The 18,925-nt window shown below is 41.7% G+C and overlaps 1 protein-coding gene across 1 annotated transcript in view; it reads left to right on the forward strand.

Annotated features, from left to right (window-relative positions):
- hsd17b12b (hydroxysteroid (17-beta) dehydrogenase 12b) overlaps window positions 1-18,481 on the forward strand; it is a 30,258-nt gene extending 11,777 nt beyond the window's left edge. The window contains exons 3-11 of the mRNA XM_080494963.1: window positions 842-917; window positions 1,519-1,626; window positions 1,929-1,993; window positions 5,200-5,244; window positions 7,392-7,426; window positions 10,457-10,538; window positions 11,178-11,243; window positions 12,324-12,473; window positions 17,152-18,481. Coding sequence (XP_080351089.1) covers window positions 842-917; window positions 1,519-1,626; window positions 1,929-1,993; window positions 5,200-5,244; window positions 7,392-7,426; window positions 10,457-10,538; window positions 11,178-11,243; window positions 12,324-12,473; window positions 17,152-17,259 — 735 coding nt within the window. The 3' untranslated portion in view covers window positions 17,260-18,481. The remainder of the gene's footprint in view (window positions 1-841; window positions 918-1,518; window positions 1,627-1,928; window positions 1,994-5,199; window positions 5,245-7,391; window positions 7,427-10,456; window positions 10,539-11,177; window positions 11,244-12,323; window positions 12,474-17,151) is intronic.
- Window positions 18,482-18,925: the final 444 nt, after the last annotated feature.

Raw genomic sequence — 18,925 nt, forward strand, 5'->3', positions numbered from 1 at the left:
TTACTCATGTACGAAACTTTGCGAAAGCGTTGAGGCTGCCTCCCCGTCTGGATGCTGGAAACGCTGCGACCAAACAAGTGCAACAACGGTTGCCTCCCTGTCCAATAACAATCCAACTTCCCTGTCTGTCCATACGAATGTCCATGTATTCTCCATCATTAATAGCGTTTTGTTCTCAGCGTGCATTTGTGCGTGCTTCTAATGCTAATCATCCCAACAGCACCCTCTAGTGGCCCGACATTAAAAATTACTGTTTTCAGTGTAAACTAGAAACGTTTCTGAAAAGAAAAGGCAGAAACGATGTCGTCTGTCTGCTCCTGACATTTGACCGACACTGTGAGGCAACCAAAGATCACATCGGCCCATTCCCCTTGTTTCTGAAGCTGTTCTTATAAAACACATTTATTATTATTATTATTATTATTCTGTGCTTAACACAGCTGGATATTCTAATATTATACCCTCAATAAAGGAACAGCCTATTTATTCAAACCCACTTCCTGGAAAGAAAACAAAACACTGTTTTATATTCTGACTAATACAGTCATGTTTTAAAAATTCGATCAGAACCTTTATCAAGACTCAGTTTAGTTTCATACTGTCTCATTTATTGTGAGACACGATTATGTACTTTCTACTCTTATTTCCACTCTTTGACCCAAAGAAATCAATCATTCTGATCGCCACGTCAGGGTTGATGATATGAATTTGCATGCAGATGATATTGTGCTGGATGCGAATGCTGAACCTAATTTGCAAAATGCATTGAATGTAGTGTATGGAGACGATGCTGCAAACGTGCTTCCTTTTCCTAAAACACTGTTTGTTTGTTTTGTTGCAGCTTGCCCGCAGGGGCTTTTCCATCGTGTTGATCAGCCGCTCCCAGGAGAAGCTAGATGATGTTTCCAAGGCCATTGGTAAGATCTATGCATGTTATTTATTTGGTATCCTATCATTTCTTTATTTTATTTCGAGCATCTCTGTTTAATCGCGATCCTGTGTGAAAGCGTCGGGGGAAATCAGCGGTACCTGCGGCCCACGTGCACAGGACTAATAGAGTTCATGTGTGAAGTGTGACAGCTGCCAGGACTGCAGGTCAGCCTTAAAGATCCATGCGGCTCCGCAGCCTCATTTCTCCCCAGCATGATCTTGCTGCACCCACATTGGACTGGTGCTCCAAAGAGGCTAAATGATTTAGTGATATCATATTGAACCGTGCGTTTTCAAGTGATTCTTCATTGAGCGCAGTTTCAGACGGACTCGTACTCTCTTGGTTTTGAAGCAGTAAAAGCCTCCGACTGGAGCTAAAAGTGAATCTGTCCAATTAAATGAAAGCCGACTCTTAAGGGAGGGATTTCCTCTCCGTTGATTATTTCTAAGGTTTAATCATGTTTCCCAGATCTGCTCTTCCTTTTCCAAGTGGCTATTTGACAGGAACCTGGTAATTCATACATACTTTCATGAGCAAGTCCCGACTACAAGTGTGAACTAAACTAGAAATGATGTTTGTGCCCCCAGCCAGTAAATGTGGCGTGGAGACCAAAACGATCGCGGCAGACTTCAGCGCCGTGGATATCTACTCTCGGATTGAAGACGGACTCGCCGGGCTGGAGATCGGAGTGTTGGGTAAGACTGCAGCCGGCGCTCAGGCCACCTCACTTCTCATTAAACTTCATTAGCTGGCAAACTGAATGTGCGCCGAGGCCCTCAGACATCAGGAAAGCAGCATGTTCCAGTGAGAAAAACTACCTTATCATGTATTCATAAAGCTTAACTTATCAGCCCTCTGCTGCCCCCCTAAGACAAAAAGAGGAAATGCATGTTGAATTGAGCATTAAATGAAATACTAATTATAGTTTTCTTCCAGTGTTGTTTCATTGTGCTGTTTGTTGAATATTACAGTGCTGTTGTTTCTCTTTTCATCCCAGTAAACAATGTTGGGATGTCCTATTCATACCCCGAGTTCTTCCTCAACGTCCCCAACCTTGACACAGTAAGTTCAAGCGTGAACATTTTTTTTTAAGTACCGTATTTTCCGCACTATAAGGCACCTAAATGCCTCAAATTTTCTCAAAAGCTGCCAGTGCGCCTTATAACCCGGTGCGCCTTATATATGGAAGAATTGCTCTACTCCAGACTGCTATTTGACAGCTGAACAACCAGAAGCTTTTATTTTGACAACTCTAACTTCACAACCGGATCTTCAGAGCGGACGACACTCCACACAACACCTTCATCACTCATGGTTGCACACCAACATTCTAACAAACCAAAATAAACTAGATGAAATAATTACTCCCTAAACTGGGGAACAAAAACACATAAACACAATCAACACAACACCAAGCCCAACAACAACCCACAATAACCTCCAACAACACAAAACATGAATTTGACAAATTCATCCTGAGCTCCTCAGTGCAGCCGATAGAAACTCCCATAATTCATTGCAGCTGTTTGTGGTGTTTTAAATGCAATTATTGGGGGTTATATTTGGTTTGTGGTGTCGGTAATAATTGTGTTGTGTTGTGTTTATGTAGTTTAGTTTATTACCGGTAGTTGTAAGTTGTCAACCAGCAGTGAAGAAGGTTTTGTGTGTAGTGTCCTCCTGGCATAGGCTGCAGGTAGGACTTTCAAAATAAAGTGCGTGCACCTCTCTGGGTGTTAGAATCAGTGGAAAATGTAACCTAATGGCTTTGAGCTATAAAGGTTGTTGACCACTGGTCTATTCCATGCGCCTTATAATGCGGTGCGCCTTATATATGAACAAAGTTGTAAATTATGTCAATCAATGTAGGCGCGCCTTATAATCCGGTGCGCCTTATAGTGCGGAAAATACGGTAGTTGCACTAAATAAGAATATTATACCGAATTTCAGAAAATAAAGCCAGACTGTGCAGGAGAGGAAGGAAGCTCAAGGGCCTTAAATTAAACCCTCAGCCATTAATAAACATTATTGTAATAAAAAAGAAATGAAAACCGGATCAAGGAATGATCAGTGAAGAAAACAGTGGAGTTAATAAAAACCATCACCCAACCCACACAAAATATGAACTCAGAATCACTGGGATACTCTTTGGACAGGAAATAATTAAATAATTTGGTCTTTTAAAAGGGTTAACAGAGGGATTGGCTCGTTCCAGAGTTGGGAGTTTGATGAAAGGTTGATGTTTGGAGCTCCAACAAAGCATTTTACTAAACATGAATCTGTCAGTGGTTCACCTCCGTTCTTTGAGGGGAAAAAATAACAGCCGATCCAGTTTCTGTGATCTATATTTCGCTGTTCTACATGGACAAACACGGTTTCTGTAACACAGGTTCACACGGGACTAGGTTATTAGCCAAGCGCCTGGCCTGGAGGGCCACGGGGTGGCTCTTCATCTGGCCTCGACCCTCCCGGTGTTGCAGCTACAATTTTGCATGAACAGGAGTGTCATCCTCCAGCCAGCATGTCTGTAGGAGTCCAGGAGACGCGTGTCCACACCGCGGTCGGGTCGTGATGCCATTGGGTACGTTAGTTTTTGGAAGGAACTCAAAATAAACAGTTTTCAGACTTTTGAGAGCCGGTGCTGTCTGTTCCACAGGGAACGCTACCAAACTACGCTTATGTAACACTGAGCTGCAACCAGGAGGAAATTAGTCAAGACTTGACCTGATCATCACACTATAAAAAGGCTAATCTGTGATTAGCGTTAGCGAGTTCAGACACTTTCTCACAAGCTTGCAAAAAAAATGTCCTGTTGAGTTTCTCAAGTCTGTTCCGGGTCGTGTGTGTGTGTGTGTTTTTTTTTTTTAACCCAGACAAATCTAAGTTTGACAACCACACAACAACAAGCAAGTCTTTGGCCACTCTGGACGTGAACTCTGACCCACACCACCCCTATGGGGTTCCAGAATGCCTTGGATAAAATGATCTAATTTCTCTGTTACTCATTTATTAATTATTCAAACTTGATGCTGCTGAGTTTGGGACACTGCTCATGCAAATTGTAGCTGCAAGCAAATGCAATGACCTCCAATTTTGGTTAATGCCTCATGTTGATCCTGACACATTTTTAATTTCTTCATCTGTTTGATGCCAGCTACACACAAAAACACAAAGGCAACAAATGGCTGGAAAAGTTGCGATGCTTTTAGATGTACCTGCTTAATTAGGTGACCTTGGGAACGTGCCAGTAAGACGCTTTGGTCCAAACGGAGCATCCCAGAGGTGCTGAGCAACTCCTAAATAACATTTCTCCATGTTGTTTACTAAAGAACCTGGGGATTTCATCATCTACTGCACATAATATCATTAAAAGATTGACAAAATCCGGAGAAAGCTCTGGTCGCAAGGGACCCCGGCTTAAGTCCAATATTGGATGGCCGTGATCTTTAGGCTCCACAGACAGACGCTTCTTTTAAGGAAACCACCTCCAGGGCTCAGGAAAATGTTCTGCGTCTGCATGGAACACATTGGATTTCTGCGTTCGTACAAACACCGCCATCTCCTGGGCTCGCGCTCTTTTGAGACGGACCGAAGCAAAAACAAAACATCAAACCTCAGTGGTGCTTCCCAGCTTGTTAAGAAGGTCTTGCTCCTTTCAACAAACGATGCCAAAATAATTTGAGAGTCAAAAAGGCCTGAATGTGTCTGTTTCCAGTGCTGGCCTGACGCCCACTCTAAGCTCTTACGCTCTCTGACACACCAGTTAGAACAAGTAACGCAGGTATTGCTGATGTTAAAATCTGGCCCATCCGTCTTTTACATCTGTTCCGTTGAGGATCGCGGGGTGTGGGGGGGGGGGGGGCAGGGTGTCATCTGGACGGGTCGCCAATCCATCACAGAGAAACACACAGTCACACTTGCTGTATTTACAGCCAGGGTCACCAATTTTCCTCAAACACATGTTTATAGACAGAGTACCTGTTGAAAATATACACGTGCACGTGGTTAAAACACACTGCAAGTCAACAGTGATCCTGATGAGCTTGTTTTTTTTGTTTGACGAAAGTGATTGAAGTAGCAGAACCTGCCTGCAATCCTGACCGCTAAACCTTGTTTACATAGAAACGGGCCGACGTTCAAATGAAATGTATGTTTCATGTTCAGTTTTCTTCGTCTATTTCCACTTCGATGCTCCGTTGCAGTGATGTGCAGAGGTTTGCTTTGTGTGTCTGCCGACTCTGCTAGTAAGCCTCCTTTTCTTCTTGTTCCAGTTCATTGACACTGTGGTCAACATCAACATCACATCGGTGTGCCAGGTGAGCGATGAAACAGCCTAAATGGCCAAGAATGTGAAAAGTTTAAAGGTGTGTGTGGGGGGGGGGGTCATTATTTCTGCTTGAAAGGTCAATGCAGCTCGAGCACATGGCCGAAGCGTCAGTCATTTGACTAAATGAGGGAATATCTGGGAAAACGCTCCAATTATTCTTTACACTTCTTGCTCTTCTCTCTTCTGGACGACGAGAAACCTCCTTGAGAGAAAAATCAGACGTACTCTCTGCCGCAGGAGCTGAGGTTACATGGTGAACGATCCCATTCAAATCACGTCCTGTAAAGTCTTCTGTCTGATCGGATCACAACAAGGTTCACTGAGGAGATCACATTGCATTGCTTCACATTTTGCATTCCTGTTACGCAACATGACCGGGTCACTTTATGCAGTGTTTTGAAAAAAAAAACCAAGATGGCGAAGCACAACTGGTGAATAAAGTAAACGACATTACTCCTATGAAATGAGGAAAGTTGAACGTATTTAAAAAGGCTCATCAGATGTAAAGTTTACAATCGTGACTCGCCTGCCGCTAATAGATCTTCTAAGGAAGCAAATCAAACATAAGGTTGGCCAAACCAAGCAAATTGTAAAGATTTGAAAGAAAATTAACTTTTTTAACACATTTCTTAAGAGTAGTGGACACAAAACAGAGGTGAGGTGTTGGTAAAACATACATCATGCACCGGTTATAGGAGGTTTCTTTCTGACATTCTACTGCAGCAGAAGGTTTCATTAAATTGCCTTTATGTAGAGATTGTAGTAATTCTTTGTTTTTGTGAAAACATAAATTGAGCACACCTGAATATAAACCACACCCACCAAATTTAAAATCAAACCAAAACAAAAAAAACAAACCCAAAGGCTGGAGTTACATGATGCACCTGAACGTATCAGCGGCATGAGGCTCGGTATTTTTACATTTAAATTGGCCGCGTCATTGTTAAAGCAGCAAGGTTGAAAGCGTGTGGAGAAAAAGAGCAGTTTATAGTCTGGAAGTTACAGTACAAATAGAGAAACATTAGTTTAAATTTAAAGGTCATTATGGCGCTATTGTACCGGTCCAACCCAGTCCAGATGAAATTGGGTCAAACTACCATGTTTGACGCTACGGTTCTAAGCTAAAGTTGTGTGTGGAATCATGTGTGTAAATCAGTGACATTCAGCATCAAACCATTGGGGATTTATCTACAGACCGAATCGATTGACATTCCTGACGTATGTTAACCTGCACATCCATCTCGCCTCTCAGGATGGAATGAAAAGAAAGTGACCCTGAAAACCAGCTTGTTTCTCTAATGTTGCCTGTCCTTTCTTAGACAATAAAAAATGAAGGTTTCTTGCAGCCTTCATCATGCATGTTTCCACAAACTGCCCCCCATGGTCCGGTGTTAAACACCCAGGAACTGTAGCCTTGAGTCTGTGTGGATTGATCCGCTTCACACTTGTGGTTCGTACTATTTTTTTGGGATTTAGACCCTCCACTGAAGCTCAAAAGAATAAAAAAAAAAAAAAATGACAGTGCAGCGGTTGTTTAAGTTGTTCTCCTGTATTCTCAGCGTGGCTGTAATGCCGGCATCGTCCCATCCGTCTGCCTCATTCCCAGTCCGAACACTATAAACCGCGTAAACTTTAGTTGCTAAATGTTTATTACAAGTGTCCTTGTGGTGTCTGGGCTTCGCTTTTGAGTCATTTCACTTTGACTAAGTGGATTGAAATGGCTGAGACTTTTCGAAATCCTCTGTCAAGTAGTCCCACCGCGGCGGAGAGTTACAGCCCCCCCCCCCCGGCAGACACAACGACGACACGACTCTCCGTGTTCAGCAGTTCCCTGAGCCACAGCTCCAGTCCGCCCACTCTCTTAACACTTAATTTATCTTATTCAATATTTCTGTAAATGCCTCCCTGCGCTATCATTACATTTTCCTGTCTCTCCTCTTCTTGTGTCTCCCTGTCCACCTCTTTACCTACACACACACACACACACACACACACACACACACACACACACACACACACACACACACACACACAGAAGCACACCGTCCACCAACATTAAACTCTTTATTTTTGTTCTGTGGTTCTCTTAATCTGCGTTTCTCATCGTTTGTTGTGTGTCCTGTGTGTCTTCTCCAGATGACGCGTATCGTGTTGCCTCGGATGGTGGACAGGTAAGTCTGGGTGACCATACCAGCACTTGTTTTGCCAATTCATTAAAGTCCTGGGACTTTCCAAGGCTCGAAACTTACCATGGGAATAAACTGGGAGTTTACTGGGGGGGGTATTGACACTAAGCCCCCTACATGCACTGTGCCTTCTGTTGAAGACACTCATTTGAACCTGGGGTCTCCACAACCTGAAGTATATTTTGATGTCGTCATGTGGTAATATGTTTAACATAGTTGTCTTATTACTCAGGCTCAACTTACAAATTTCACATTTAAATGTTGAATTTAATTGCTTATATGATGTAGACATAATAATCTATTACCGTATTTTCCGCACTATAAGGCACCTAAATACCTCAAATATTTTCAAAACCTGACAGTGCGCCTTACAACCCGGTGCGCCTTATATATGGAAGAATTGTTCTACTCAAGACTGCTATTTGACAGCTGAACAACCAGAAGCTTTTATTTTGACAACTCTAACTTCGCAACCGGCTCTTCAGAGCGGACGACACTCCACACAACACCTTCATCACTCATGGTTGCACACCAACATTCTAACAAACCAAAATAAACTAGATGAAATAATGACTCCCTAAACTGGGGAACAAAAACACATAAACACAACCAACACAACACCAAGCCCAACAACAACCCACAATAACCTCCAACAACACAAAACAGGAATTCCCATCATGCCTTGCAGCGACCACCTCTGTGCAAATGCATAAAGGAGCCGATAGCTGCAATGCATTATGGGAGTTTCTGTTTGTGGTGTTTTAAATGCAATTATTGGGGGTTCTATTTGGTTTGTGGTGTCGGTAATAATTGTGTTGTGTTTTTGTTGCTTAGTTCATGTAGTTTAGTTTATTACCGGTAGTTGTAAGTTGTCAACCAGCAGTGAAGAAGGTTTTGTGTGTAGTGTCCTCCTGGCATAGGCTGCAGGTAGGACTATCAAAATAAAGTGTGTGCACCTCTCTGGGTGTTAGAATCAGTGGAAAATATAACCTAATGGCTTTGAGCTATAAAGGTTGTGACCACTGGTCTATTCCATGTGCCTTATAATGCGGTGCGCCTTATATATGAACAAAGTTGTAAATTATGTCAATTAATGTAGGTGCGCCTTATAATCCGGTGCACCTTATAGTGCGGAAAATACGGTATAAGGAACATTTCCATGTAAATTCACAGGAGCTTTTCCATCCCGTTGCATTCCCAGTGTGAATATAGAGCATGACCACGATTAAGAAGCAGAACATGTTGGATTGTTCCTCAGTGATGTGCACATGTGGAAGTTATCGTGCGCCTTTCAGGGCCGGGCTGCTGCGTTTACCCTCCCAACAGCGCTTCCAGTGAAATATCTATCTGAGATTTTTCAGCGAGATGCAAATGGGCATCCGAGGTTTTTGATTTATTGCAAGGCGGGTGATTTGTGGGAGATTGCTCCCTGAACACACGCACGCTTGGAATTGGAGGAATTCAAATCCCAGCGGGGGGCCAATTGTGTTCAAATACTGGCAGAAGAAATCTGACAAAAGCCCCCCCAAATGGAGAAGTGATTGTGTTCTGCAATGTGGGGGGAAATATGATGTGTTTAATTTGGCTGGGTGCAGGAGATCGCTCCACTTACTGGAGAGACGCGCTGGAAGAAGGCAACAAGGTGGAAAATCAATTAACGGCACTTATTTTAATAATGAATCCCAATGTTTCAGAATGAAATGGGGGGGGGGGGGGGGGATGTACTGAGAAATATTGCTTTTTGAACGGCTCACTTTTCATACAAATCACATCTTGAAGAGAATTGCACGCTCATAAATTCACCAGTTCCTGCAACCCTCAATGAACGCACTCTCAGAATAATACTGTACTCAGAATTTGGGTATTTCTTGTTTTCTTCCGTGAGCCACCGGGGGGGGGGGGGCGAAGAAAGCTCGTAAAAACATAAAGGGAAATAATGAGAGCAACAAAACAGATTAAGGCAGAGGAAGCATTAAAAGACTCCTCACACAGGTTGAACAATGATAAATAATGATGATGTTCTTTTTTTTTCATGTTGTGTAGTAATATGATTTTTCTTGGCCTGTTGGGGGGGGGGGGGGGGGGGGGCACTGGCAAATTGTCAAGTAATACAAGAATTGTTGCTCCTGATTTGGTGGCAGGAACAATAGTGTCTATATTTTATGAGTGTGAAATTGACAAGCATGCATTTGAAATGTTTCTCTCTTGAATCATTGCGTAATACGGTAAAGAAACGTCATTTCTGAATTAAAGTATAGCTGCACTATATTGGGTGCTCATGCCTTGAGCTGAAATTCTGTCATTTCTGAATTGGCAGAACGTAACTTAGGACAGTTTAGTGGATCTTTTGCAAATTTCACATTGAATCGATATCAGGATTGCGATAAATGTGCAATATATTAATTCACAATTTAAAAAAACTGTCTTCCCCACACGACACGACTTAAAACCAGTCATGCAGCGAGATCCATGAAAGATATATGAGATATATGCAGCAAAGGTTAAAAACTGCATCAAAATAAAATGGAAGAAATAGTTTATTTGTAGATTTTGTTTGGCTGATGTAATCTTTGTGAGTTTTCATGGTAGAATGTGTTGTGGAGCTTTTCCACGTTTGAACAGGAGCGAACGTGTCGGAGGCTGCTGCAGACTAATGTGGCTGAATAACTCCACCAGGGATGGGTCGTGCATATTGCGCGACACAATAATAAATTAAGTTGTTGTTTTTTCTTCTTCTCTCCCTGTCAAAACGACACGTCTTCTTCTTCAGATAGATGCAGTGTGGTGCGGGAGGCAGCTCCGGCTCACTGTAAACACGAACGTACCGATGTGACTGTATCTTTTGATCTTATCGCCGCTGGTTTGATGAAGCGCCGGGGCAGTTTTGGCTCGGGTCCAAGTGCACACGCCACCATTTTCTTTGATCACGCGTGGGGGGGGGGATTGATTTCAGGCCGGAGTGTTTGTTGCTCTTCCACTTCCCCTTGGTGTGAAGAGTGCTTGTTTTCCTTCCAGGAAGAAGGGGGCCATCCTCAACATCTCCTCTGCCAGTGGCATGTACCCCGTTCCTCTCCTCACCGTCTACTCTGCCTCCAAGGTAATCAAAGGACGCGGCTTATCACCTTTGTGTTAAGGGAGAACTGTGCCGCTTTCGGGAATAATCCCATTGACGACATACGTCGAAGCAAAAGCTGATTTAATGTTGAAGATGAAAAGATAGGAAGCAGTCCGAACCGAACGGTTTGCCCAGGTTTAATTATTACTTGTATAAAAATCATTGACGAGCTCCGCTCCCGAGGTAGACGACTCGTTTAAAAAAAAAAAAAAAGATAAATGAATAAGGTTTATTGTCGCATGTGGCGTCGTAATGTTTTATAACAGTCTCATGTTTGTTAGCTTAAAAACAACCTGCTGTTCACACTTTGATTTGATTAATTTGCCCGTGTCTAAATACCGCTTCACGTCAATCCACTAAACCCCAGTCACTGCGGCGCAAGTTTAAAAAGGCAGCTCCAGTCAATCAGTGCTGAATTTATTCCATTCAAGTGAAGAACTTCCAGCTCATCTCACTTTATTCCAGCTGCTGTTCGCCCTCTGCACCGTCGCGGCAGTTTCATTCCAAACACATTCGTCCTCCTCCTGAGAGTTTCAAAGACTTGTTCAGTGCCTTTTGTTGGAAACGACTTGATTTGGTTATAGATTGAATCCTAATAAACAACCTTTTTATTTTACGCAGGCGTTTGTGGACTTCTTCTCACGAGGACTACAAGCCGAGTACAAGAGCAAAGGCATCATCATCCAGGTAAATGAAGCCCACCTTAATGTTTCAAGTGAGCATTTGATGATCGTTTTTATGTCTTTGCCGTTGTCGTCTGAGGCCCTGGGCTCGTTTCTGACCGCGTCTACGTGACTGCGTCTCAAGTGGAACCGCGTCCTTTTATGTTTGGTTCTCATTTTGATTGATTTCAACATCAAATCAGTGCAGTTGAATGGAAAATATTCGAAACAAACAACATTTTATGAGTGGGACCGTTCTGACTCAGCAGGACTGACTTATTTTGCTACGGAGTAAGATTATTGGTAATTGTCGTTCCTGTTTTGGGGTTTAATCATATTTAGAATTTGATCTTGCACAGTCCTTGTGGCACTGTTATGAGCTTAACTTTCTTTTTCGCTGTGGGATTAAAACTGAAGGCTAAGAGAATTATGAAGGTTGTAATTCTTTTATTTCGTTCAAAAATCGTAATAAAAATTAAAAAACATAAACCGTTTCGCATCACATTTTGGATGAAAAGGACCAGAAAAGATTTTCTCTTATGTCTGCTACTAAATTTGAAGAGTGCATATAAAACAAGTGCAGATATCAGGTTTATTTAATATATACTTCCTTTCAAAATATTTTATGAAGAAAAATAAATGTAGAATGTCACTTTTGTGATCATGGTATCTTTTCTCTTAATATTTAATTTGTATGTTAATAAAAAAGTCGAAGAGCCTGTTTTTTTTTATTTCTCTGATGGGAGCACATATCTGAAGAATTGAAAATACAAATGTCAGGAAAATACTGAGAGCTATGCTTCTGGACATCCGACGACACAAGTGATGTGCATGTTTGTGATGTGCAACGTCACTTCAACATCAATATTGGCCTCTTTTATTTTTGATCCTGATTCATAGAGATCTTTTCGTTTAGACCAGGTTTTAGCATTTATTTGACGACTCTCCTTTCTAGTGTTTAATCTCATCGCCTTGTCGATTGGTCCGGTTTTTACACTGAGCCTCTATTTTATGAATATCTTACAAAATACAATTTTGTAGAAAATAATTGGTGTGTACTATAACCATGGTTTTTTTTTTTGTCTTTCTTTCGCTGTAAATATAGAGTGTTTTGCCATTTTTCGTGGCCACCAAGTTGAGTAAGATCCGACGGGCTACTCTGGATAAGCCGAGTCCGGAGCGCTACGTTGCAGCTGAGCTCAACACTGTGGGCCTCCAGACGCAGACCAATGGCTACCTGCCCCATGCCGTCATGGTGAGTCTATGAAAGTGCAGAGAAGAACCAGTAGAGGTTCTCTTCTTTATCAGACCATCTAGAGCCAGGGGTGACGAACCGTGGGCTGAAGTTGGGTTGTATTTAGAACTGAACTGTGTTTGACACCCCAAATCGAGAGGGAGATATCGGCATTCAAAAAAAAAATGTTCATTAATCAAATAAACAAGAAAATCTCCAGAAACAAGTCACTAGTTTAGTTAAGTCCGGGTCTCTTTGGTTAATAAAACAAACCAAATTACTCTGACTTTCCTCCAAAATAAGACGACGATCAACAAAAATGACAAGCTTTCTTCCCACGTGAACAGATGTACTGAACAAATAGGCTGAGACGCCCTCCATCTTCACATTTCAATATAATTCTCCAGTTTTTTTTTATCAAGAAGATCTGTGAGCCACTAGAAAATTGCGTTTTAAAGATGGCCGAGGCCTGCAGCCACACAGGCAGCTGGACGGGCTGCACAGCTTCAGTCTGAGCTACACTGCAGTGGGAAGTGGGAGAGTTACCAGTTGGCTCGGTTCCCATTTCCCACTCTGACATTCACGTGACGGTCACAAATACGCAGCATGGCTGCCTCCTGCAGTGCTGCTTTATTGCTTCTGTCAGAGTCCAGAAAGGAGACAAACAAAGCTCATCATCGCCTGCATCAACAGGGGAGGCCAAAAGAAACAAAAAGCCCAGGAGGTGCAATTTACTTCCACGCTGCATTCCTGCTGTACAGCCGTGCTTTGTTTTCCACTGCTAAAACATCTCAACAGTCATTGTAACGTCTGCAATGAAGCAAGACACCCAGTCCACACCGGCAAACATAAGATGGAGTTTATTTATTAGTGCTTCTTGGACGTTTCTTAAACATCAAGCTCTTCTCGAGGGAATTCATTTTTTTCCCACCTCTGTTCAGGCCCAGGATGTTTCCTTTACACATGGAAATGATTAGTTAGTATCTGTCCCTCTTCTCGTATTTATCAGTGGCCTGTTGGGAAAATGTGTAGCATTATGTTGGAATTAAGTTCTGTTGTCTTCTTTATTCGTACTGCTGGATGGACATGGACTATACTGCACAATACTGCCCCCACAGGTCATTCGGAGTATTACTTTGTTTCCTAGGTCACGTACATAGGTAATGTATTGCATTGACATATTGTAGTGTTATTCCGAAATGAATTAAAACACATTGCATATTGCAGCGTTATTACATAATGAGTGTAAAATGTATTGCATATTGCAGCATTATTACATAATGAGTTGAAAATGTATTGCATATTGCAGCATTATTACATAATGAGTTTAAAATGTATTGCATATTGCAGCGTTATTACATAATGAGTTTAAAATGTATTGCATATTGCAGCGTTATTACATAATGAGTTGGAAATGTATTGCATATTGCAGCGTTATTACATAATGAGTTGGAAATGTATTGCATATTGCAGCGTTATTACATAATGAGTTGGAAATGTATTGCATATTGCAGCGTTACTACATAATGAGTTTAAAATGTATTGCATATTGCAGCGTTACTACATAATGAGTTTAAAATGTATTGCATATTGCAGCGTTATTACATAATGAGTTGGAAATGTATTGCATATTGCAGCGTTATTACATAATGAGTTGGAAATGTATTGCATATTGCAGCGTTACTACATAATGAGTTGAAAATGTATTGCATATTGCAACGTTATTACATAATGAGTTGAAAATGTATTGCATATTGCAGCGTTATTACATAATGAGTTGGAAATGTATTGCATATTGCAGCGTTATTACATAATGAGTTTAAAATGTATTGCATATTGCAGCGTTACTACATAATGAGTTTAAAATGTATTGCATATTGCAACGTTATTACATAATGAGTTTAAAATGTATTGCATATTGCAGCGTTATTACATAATGAGTTGGAAATGTATTGCATATTGCAGCGTTATTACATAATGAGTTTAAAATGTATTGCATATTGCAGCGTTATTACATAATGAGTGTAAAATGTATTGCATATTGCAGCGTTATTACATAATGAGTTGGAAATGTATTGCATATTGCAGCGTTACTACATAATGAGTTGAAAATGTATTGCATATTGCAACGTTATTACATAATGAGTTGAAAATGTATTGCATATTGCAGCGTTATTACATAATGAGTTGGAAATGTATTGCATATTGCAGCGTTATTACATAATGAGTTTAAAATGTATTGCATATTGCAGCGTTACTACATAATGAGTTTAAAATGTATTGCATATTGCAACGTTATTACATAATGAGTTTAAAATGTATTGCATATTGCAGCGTTATTACATAATGAGTTGGAAATGTATTGCATATTGCAGCGTTATTACATAATGAGTTTAAAATGTATTGCATATTGCAGCGTTATTACATAATGAGTGTAAAATGTATTGCATATTGCAGCGTTATTACATAATGAGTGTAAAATATATTGCATATTGCAGCATTATTACATAATGAGTTTAAAATGTATTGCATATTGCAGCATTATTACATAATGAGTTGAAAATGTATTGCATATTGCAACGTTATTACATAATGAGTTGAAAATGTATTACATATTGCAGCATTATTACATAATGAGTTTAAAATGTATTACATATTGCAGCGTAATTACATAATGAGTTTAAAATGTATTGCATATTGCAGCGTTATTACATAATGAGTTTAAAATGTATTGCATATTGCAGCGTTATTACATAATGAGTTGAAAATGTATTGCATATTGCAGCGTTATTACATAATGAGTTGAAAATGTATTGCATATTGCAGCGTTATTACATAATGCGGCGCTACAAGACGTTTCCTGGTGTGGTTGGCTCAGGATGTGTGCATGTGGAGGAGAAATGTTAACGCTCACACTTCTGTCATTCACACTCAACTGACCACTGACGATGACTCGCCATTGGCCAGTTGGAGCTGACAATCACAGCGCAGGCCAAATCTTCCTCCACAAATTATTCTCCATTTATGTGCCGGCACAGCCAATTGTACCGCACTGTGAATATCTGGCAGTTAGAATGGCAGTAAAAAGAACCCCGGTGCAGCACAGCTGGGGCGGCACATAAAAGTGGCGCCATTTCAGCATAACCTGGTTGTTTTGTGGCGGCGATGAATGTGCAGAGCCGTGCTGTTCTGATAAAGGGAGGCGGGTCGCACGTAGTCCAGGTACGTCTTGACAACTTCACCCAAACCTCATCAGGCTGCAGCTCATCTCCATTTACTGAATTAATGTTGCGTCAACAGTTGCTAAAGCATCTGTCAAAAGGTAAACATCCTCTGAAATAATAGAGTGGGACGCTCCACCACCTTCAAGTATCGTCGGCTTCGTGCTGGAAGGACTCTCTGGAGACGGGACCTTCAGCGTTTGTTTACTTGTTGTGTCGTGCAGCGCATTCCGCTTTGTGTGTATTTGTGCTGCGACGCATGTGTGGATGGATGGATGTTTATTTATTTATTTATTAATTTGTGGGGGTATTGGTAGGAGGTCACGATGTCACTTCCTCCTTCCCGTTCCCTCTCTGCTCTGTCGCCCACGCTGACCCGCGTGGCCAGAACATCAAGCGCCGCCTTCACTGGCGTCACATGAGAACCAGCGGCATCTCTTGCAGCGTGCAGGCGGTCAATACGTCCTCCTCGGAAACGAGCTTCAGTTAATCCTGTTCAGTCAACATTTTTCTTTGTGCATCGATCAAATAAAGTCAGCCCAGATGTTTCCTGCCGTCAGCTGCAGCCCAGCCAAAGCTCTGCACGTCTCACCATGTAGAGTGGAGGGGACGCAACGTCGTGTCTTTCGCTGCTCCGTCAAGACGCTGCAGTTAAAAGACTTGAAACTAATAAAAGGGAGAACCGCCGGACGGGGAAGAACGCGGACTCTCCCAATATGAAGTGAGATCAAACCACGTTTAAACACCGGGAGGGAAAAGTTCAGCCTGAAATTGCCTCCTGCTGTCGCTCTGCTGTGTAAATGTCATTGGCCAAGCAGACGGAGTAAACACGAGGCGGCGCAGCCAAACAGCCTCGTCGTCGCTTTTTTTTCAACCGGCAAACTTCACTGGTCTCACCGCACTCTGAGTTTATTGAAGCCACGCTGGTGTGATGAGTTATCAATTTAAGAAAACGTTGGAGTTGTGTCTTTAAAGTAAATACAGTTGAGCGCCGAGACATGGAGTTAATAAGAAGTGGAAGCAAAGTCATTAGTGGTGAAATAATGAGCTTTCTGGTGCCTCGGTGGTTCTACTGCAGAACAACACTGCAGGGCCGTTCACAGAAAAGAGTTCAAACTGCCCACTAATGTACCGTGTGTAGAAAAATTTAATGCAAATTACACAAACTAATCCATGCAGTCCACAGAGAGAAACCATATTTTACAACTGGTTATAAAAAAGGAAAAACTGAGGGCTTTTTTTATTATTTTTTCACAGAAAATCTAGAAATAATGCTTTAATAAAAGGTTTTCCTGCTCCACCAGAAGGCATGGCGTTTAGGTGTGATTCCAGAAGGGCACAGGCAATAATCACTCCACTTCCCCCTCTGCACAAACACGCCGGCCACAGTTGTTGCTCCTGTGGGCTGGAAGTGAATAATGAATGCTAATCTGTTATTTGTAAATGCCACCAGCTGACCATGTAATCTCCCTGTGCAGGGTTGGGTGACGACGGCGCTGCTCCCAGCCAGGATCCTCAACAGCCACGTGATGTCGATGGGCCTGTCGCAGCGCGCTCGCTACCTCAAGAAGCAGAAGCAGGGATAGGTGGACGGTTGAGGGGGGGGGTCCGCTCTGGTCATGGTCATCAATGTCATCACCGCCACCACCACAGACCAAGCAGAGAAATGTGAGCCTCCCTCCACTCGTCAGCGACACGCAGCCCACGTGGCAATATATTCAGCCGTTAAAAACAAAGAATGAATCGGTTAAACAGTTTAAAGGCTAATTTGGAAGCGGAGAACTAAACATTTCTCAAACCATAACAGAGCAGGAGGTGTGATCGCCTCCTGTGGGTCAGCGTTAAGATGTTTAGTTCAAACCATTACTTTTCACCACTTCGCGGCTAAACTGGGTTTTTATTGGACCGTTTCTTTTGTGTTGTTAATAGCTTCCTTTAATTCATCTATTTTTCCTCCACATTTCAAAGCACATAAATTCACACCTTTCTTCCAAGTACCAAACATCAGTGCACTGCTCCTCTATGCTTATTTTCAGCTCCATGCTTTTTTCCCCAGCAGTAATCATTTCAACCAACTGCATTCCATTAAAAGTGGGAGGATTAGATGAATGGGGGAGTTTGTACAATATTCAAATGTGTTTTGTTTACATGCAAAGTTTGAAAGTTCCGACTGGGTTTGACCATCTAACCTGTAATTCTGTGGAATTAACTGAGTAACACTGAGTGAGCAGTTCAACATCGACACGTTATTCCTTCTATTGTCAGTTGAACTGAAACACAGTGAAGAACTGAACCCATACAAATGTTGAATCGGATATTTTTCTAAATTCCTGTTGAGTTTGTGTGATTATCGGTAGATTTTTCTTGTCGTTAGGGTCCTTGTTGTTTAGGTGGGAACTCGGAGAAGTTACCATGTGGGGAATTCCTACTTTCCAGTTGAAAGAGAAAACATCCCAGCAGTTTTCCCCCCAGTCTTGATCAATGAGTCGTTAATTGAAACTTGTAGCTAGCGATGTGCGAAGCTCTGAAGTACTGCTGCTGTCATGCATTCCAATTCCCACTACATCAAAAAGAGTCTTTCCCACTCTGGAATCTAAACTTTCCCGTTTCCCAGCTACTCATCAACATGTAAAAAAAAAAAAAAAGTATTGTCCTAACATTTCACTAATGCTTTAAAATGTGTGCAGCTTGCTGATTGAGTTTAATTTAAAGTGCGTGTGTCTCTTTAAAGGTGGCGACTGTGTCCACCTGGATATCATTGTTATGGGCTGATTATGGAGCATTTGTCCTTCCAATAAATGAGCTTTTCAAATAACTTCATCCAGCCATCTGCTCACTGAAGTCGGCGTCACCTTTGTTGTCACTGCTTTTTTTTTTCTTTTTTTAATCCTGTAGATTTATTTTTAGAGCATCGAGGGAAATTATTTTTAGCTTTTCTTTTTTCTTTCTTTTTTAAAATTTTTTTTATTAGGCTGCATTAATTTTAATACTCAAGCCGAGAGTCTCTATTGAGTCACGGGGCTCTGAGACGAGACAAAATCTGAGAGTTTTGTTGAAGAAGTGGTTTGAACTGTTCCCTCTAAGCAGAAAGTGTTCTGGTTCAAATCCATAATGAAACCACACACACGAGCAGAAAACTAAACACTTTAGACATTAACAATGGGAGTACACAGTTTTATAGGTTTGAGTCACCATAATAATACGAGTCCCAGGAGAACATGGAGTCACGACACGCTGGACGAAACGTGTGCA

This window comes from Blennius ocellaris (genome assembly GCF_963422515.1).
Source record: "Blennius ocellaris genome assembly, chromosome: 1".
Classification (NCBI taxonomy): domain Eukaryota; kingdom Metazoa; phylum Chordata; class Actinopteri; order Blenniiformes; family Blenniidae; genus Blennius; species Blennius ocellaris.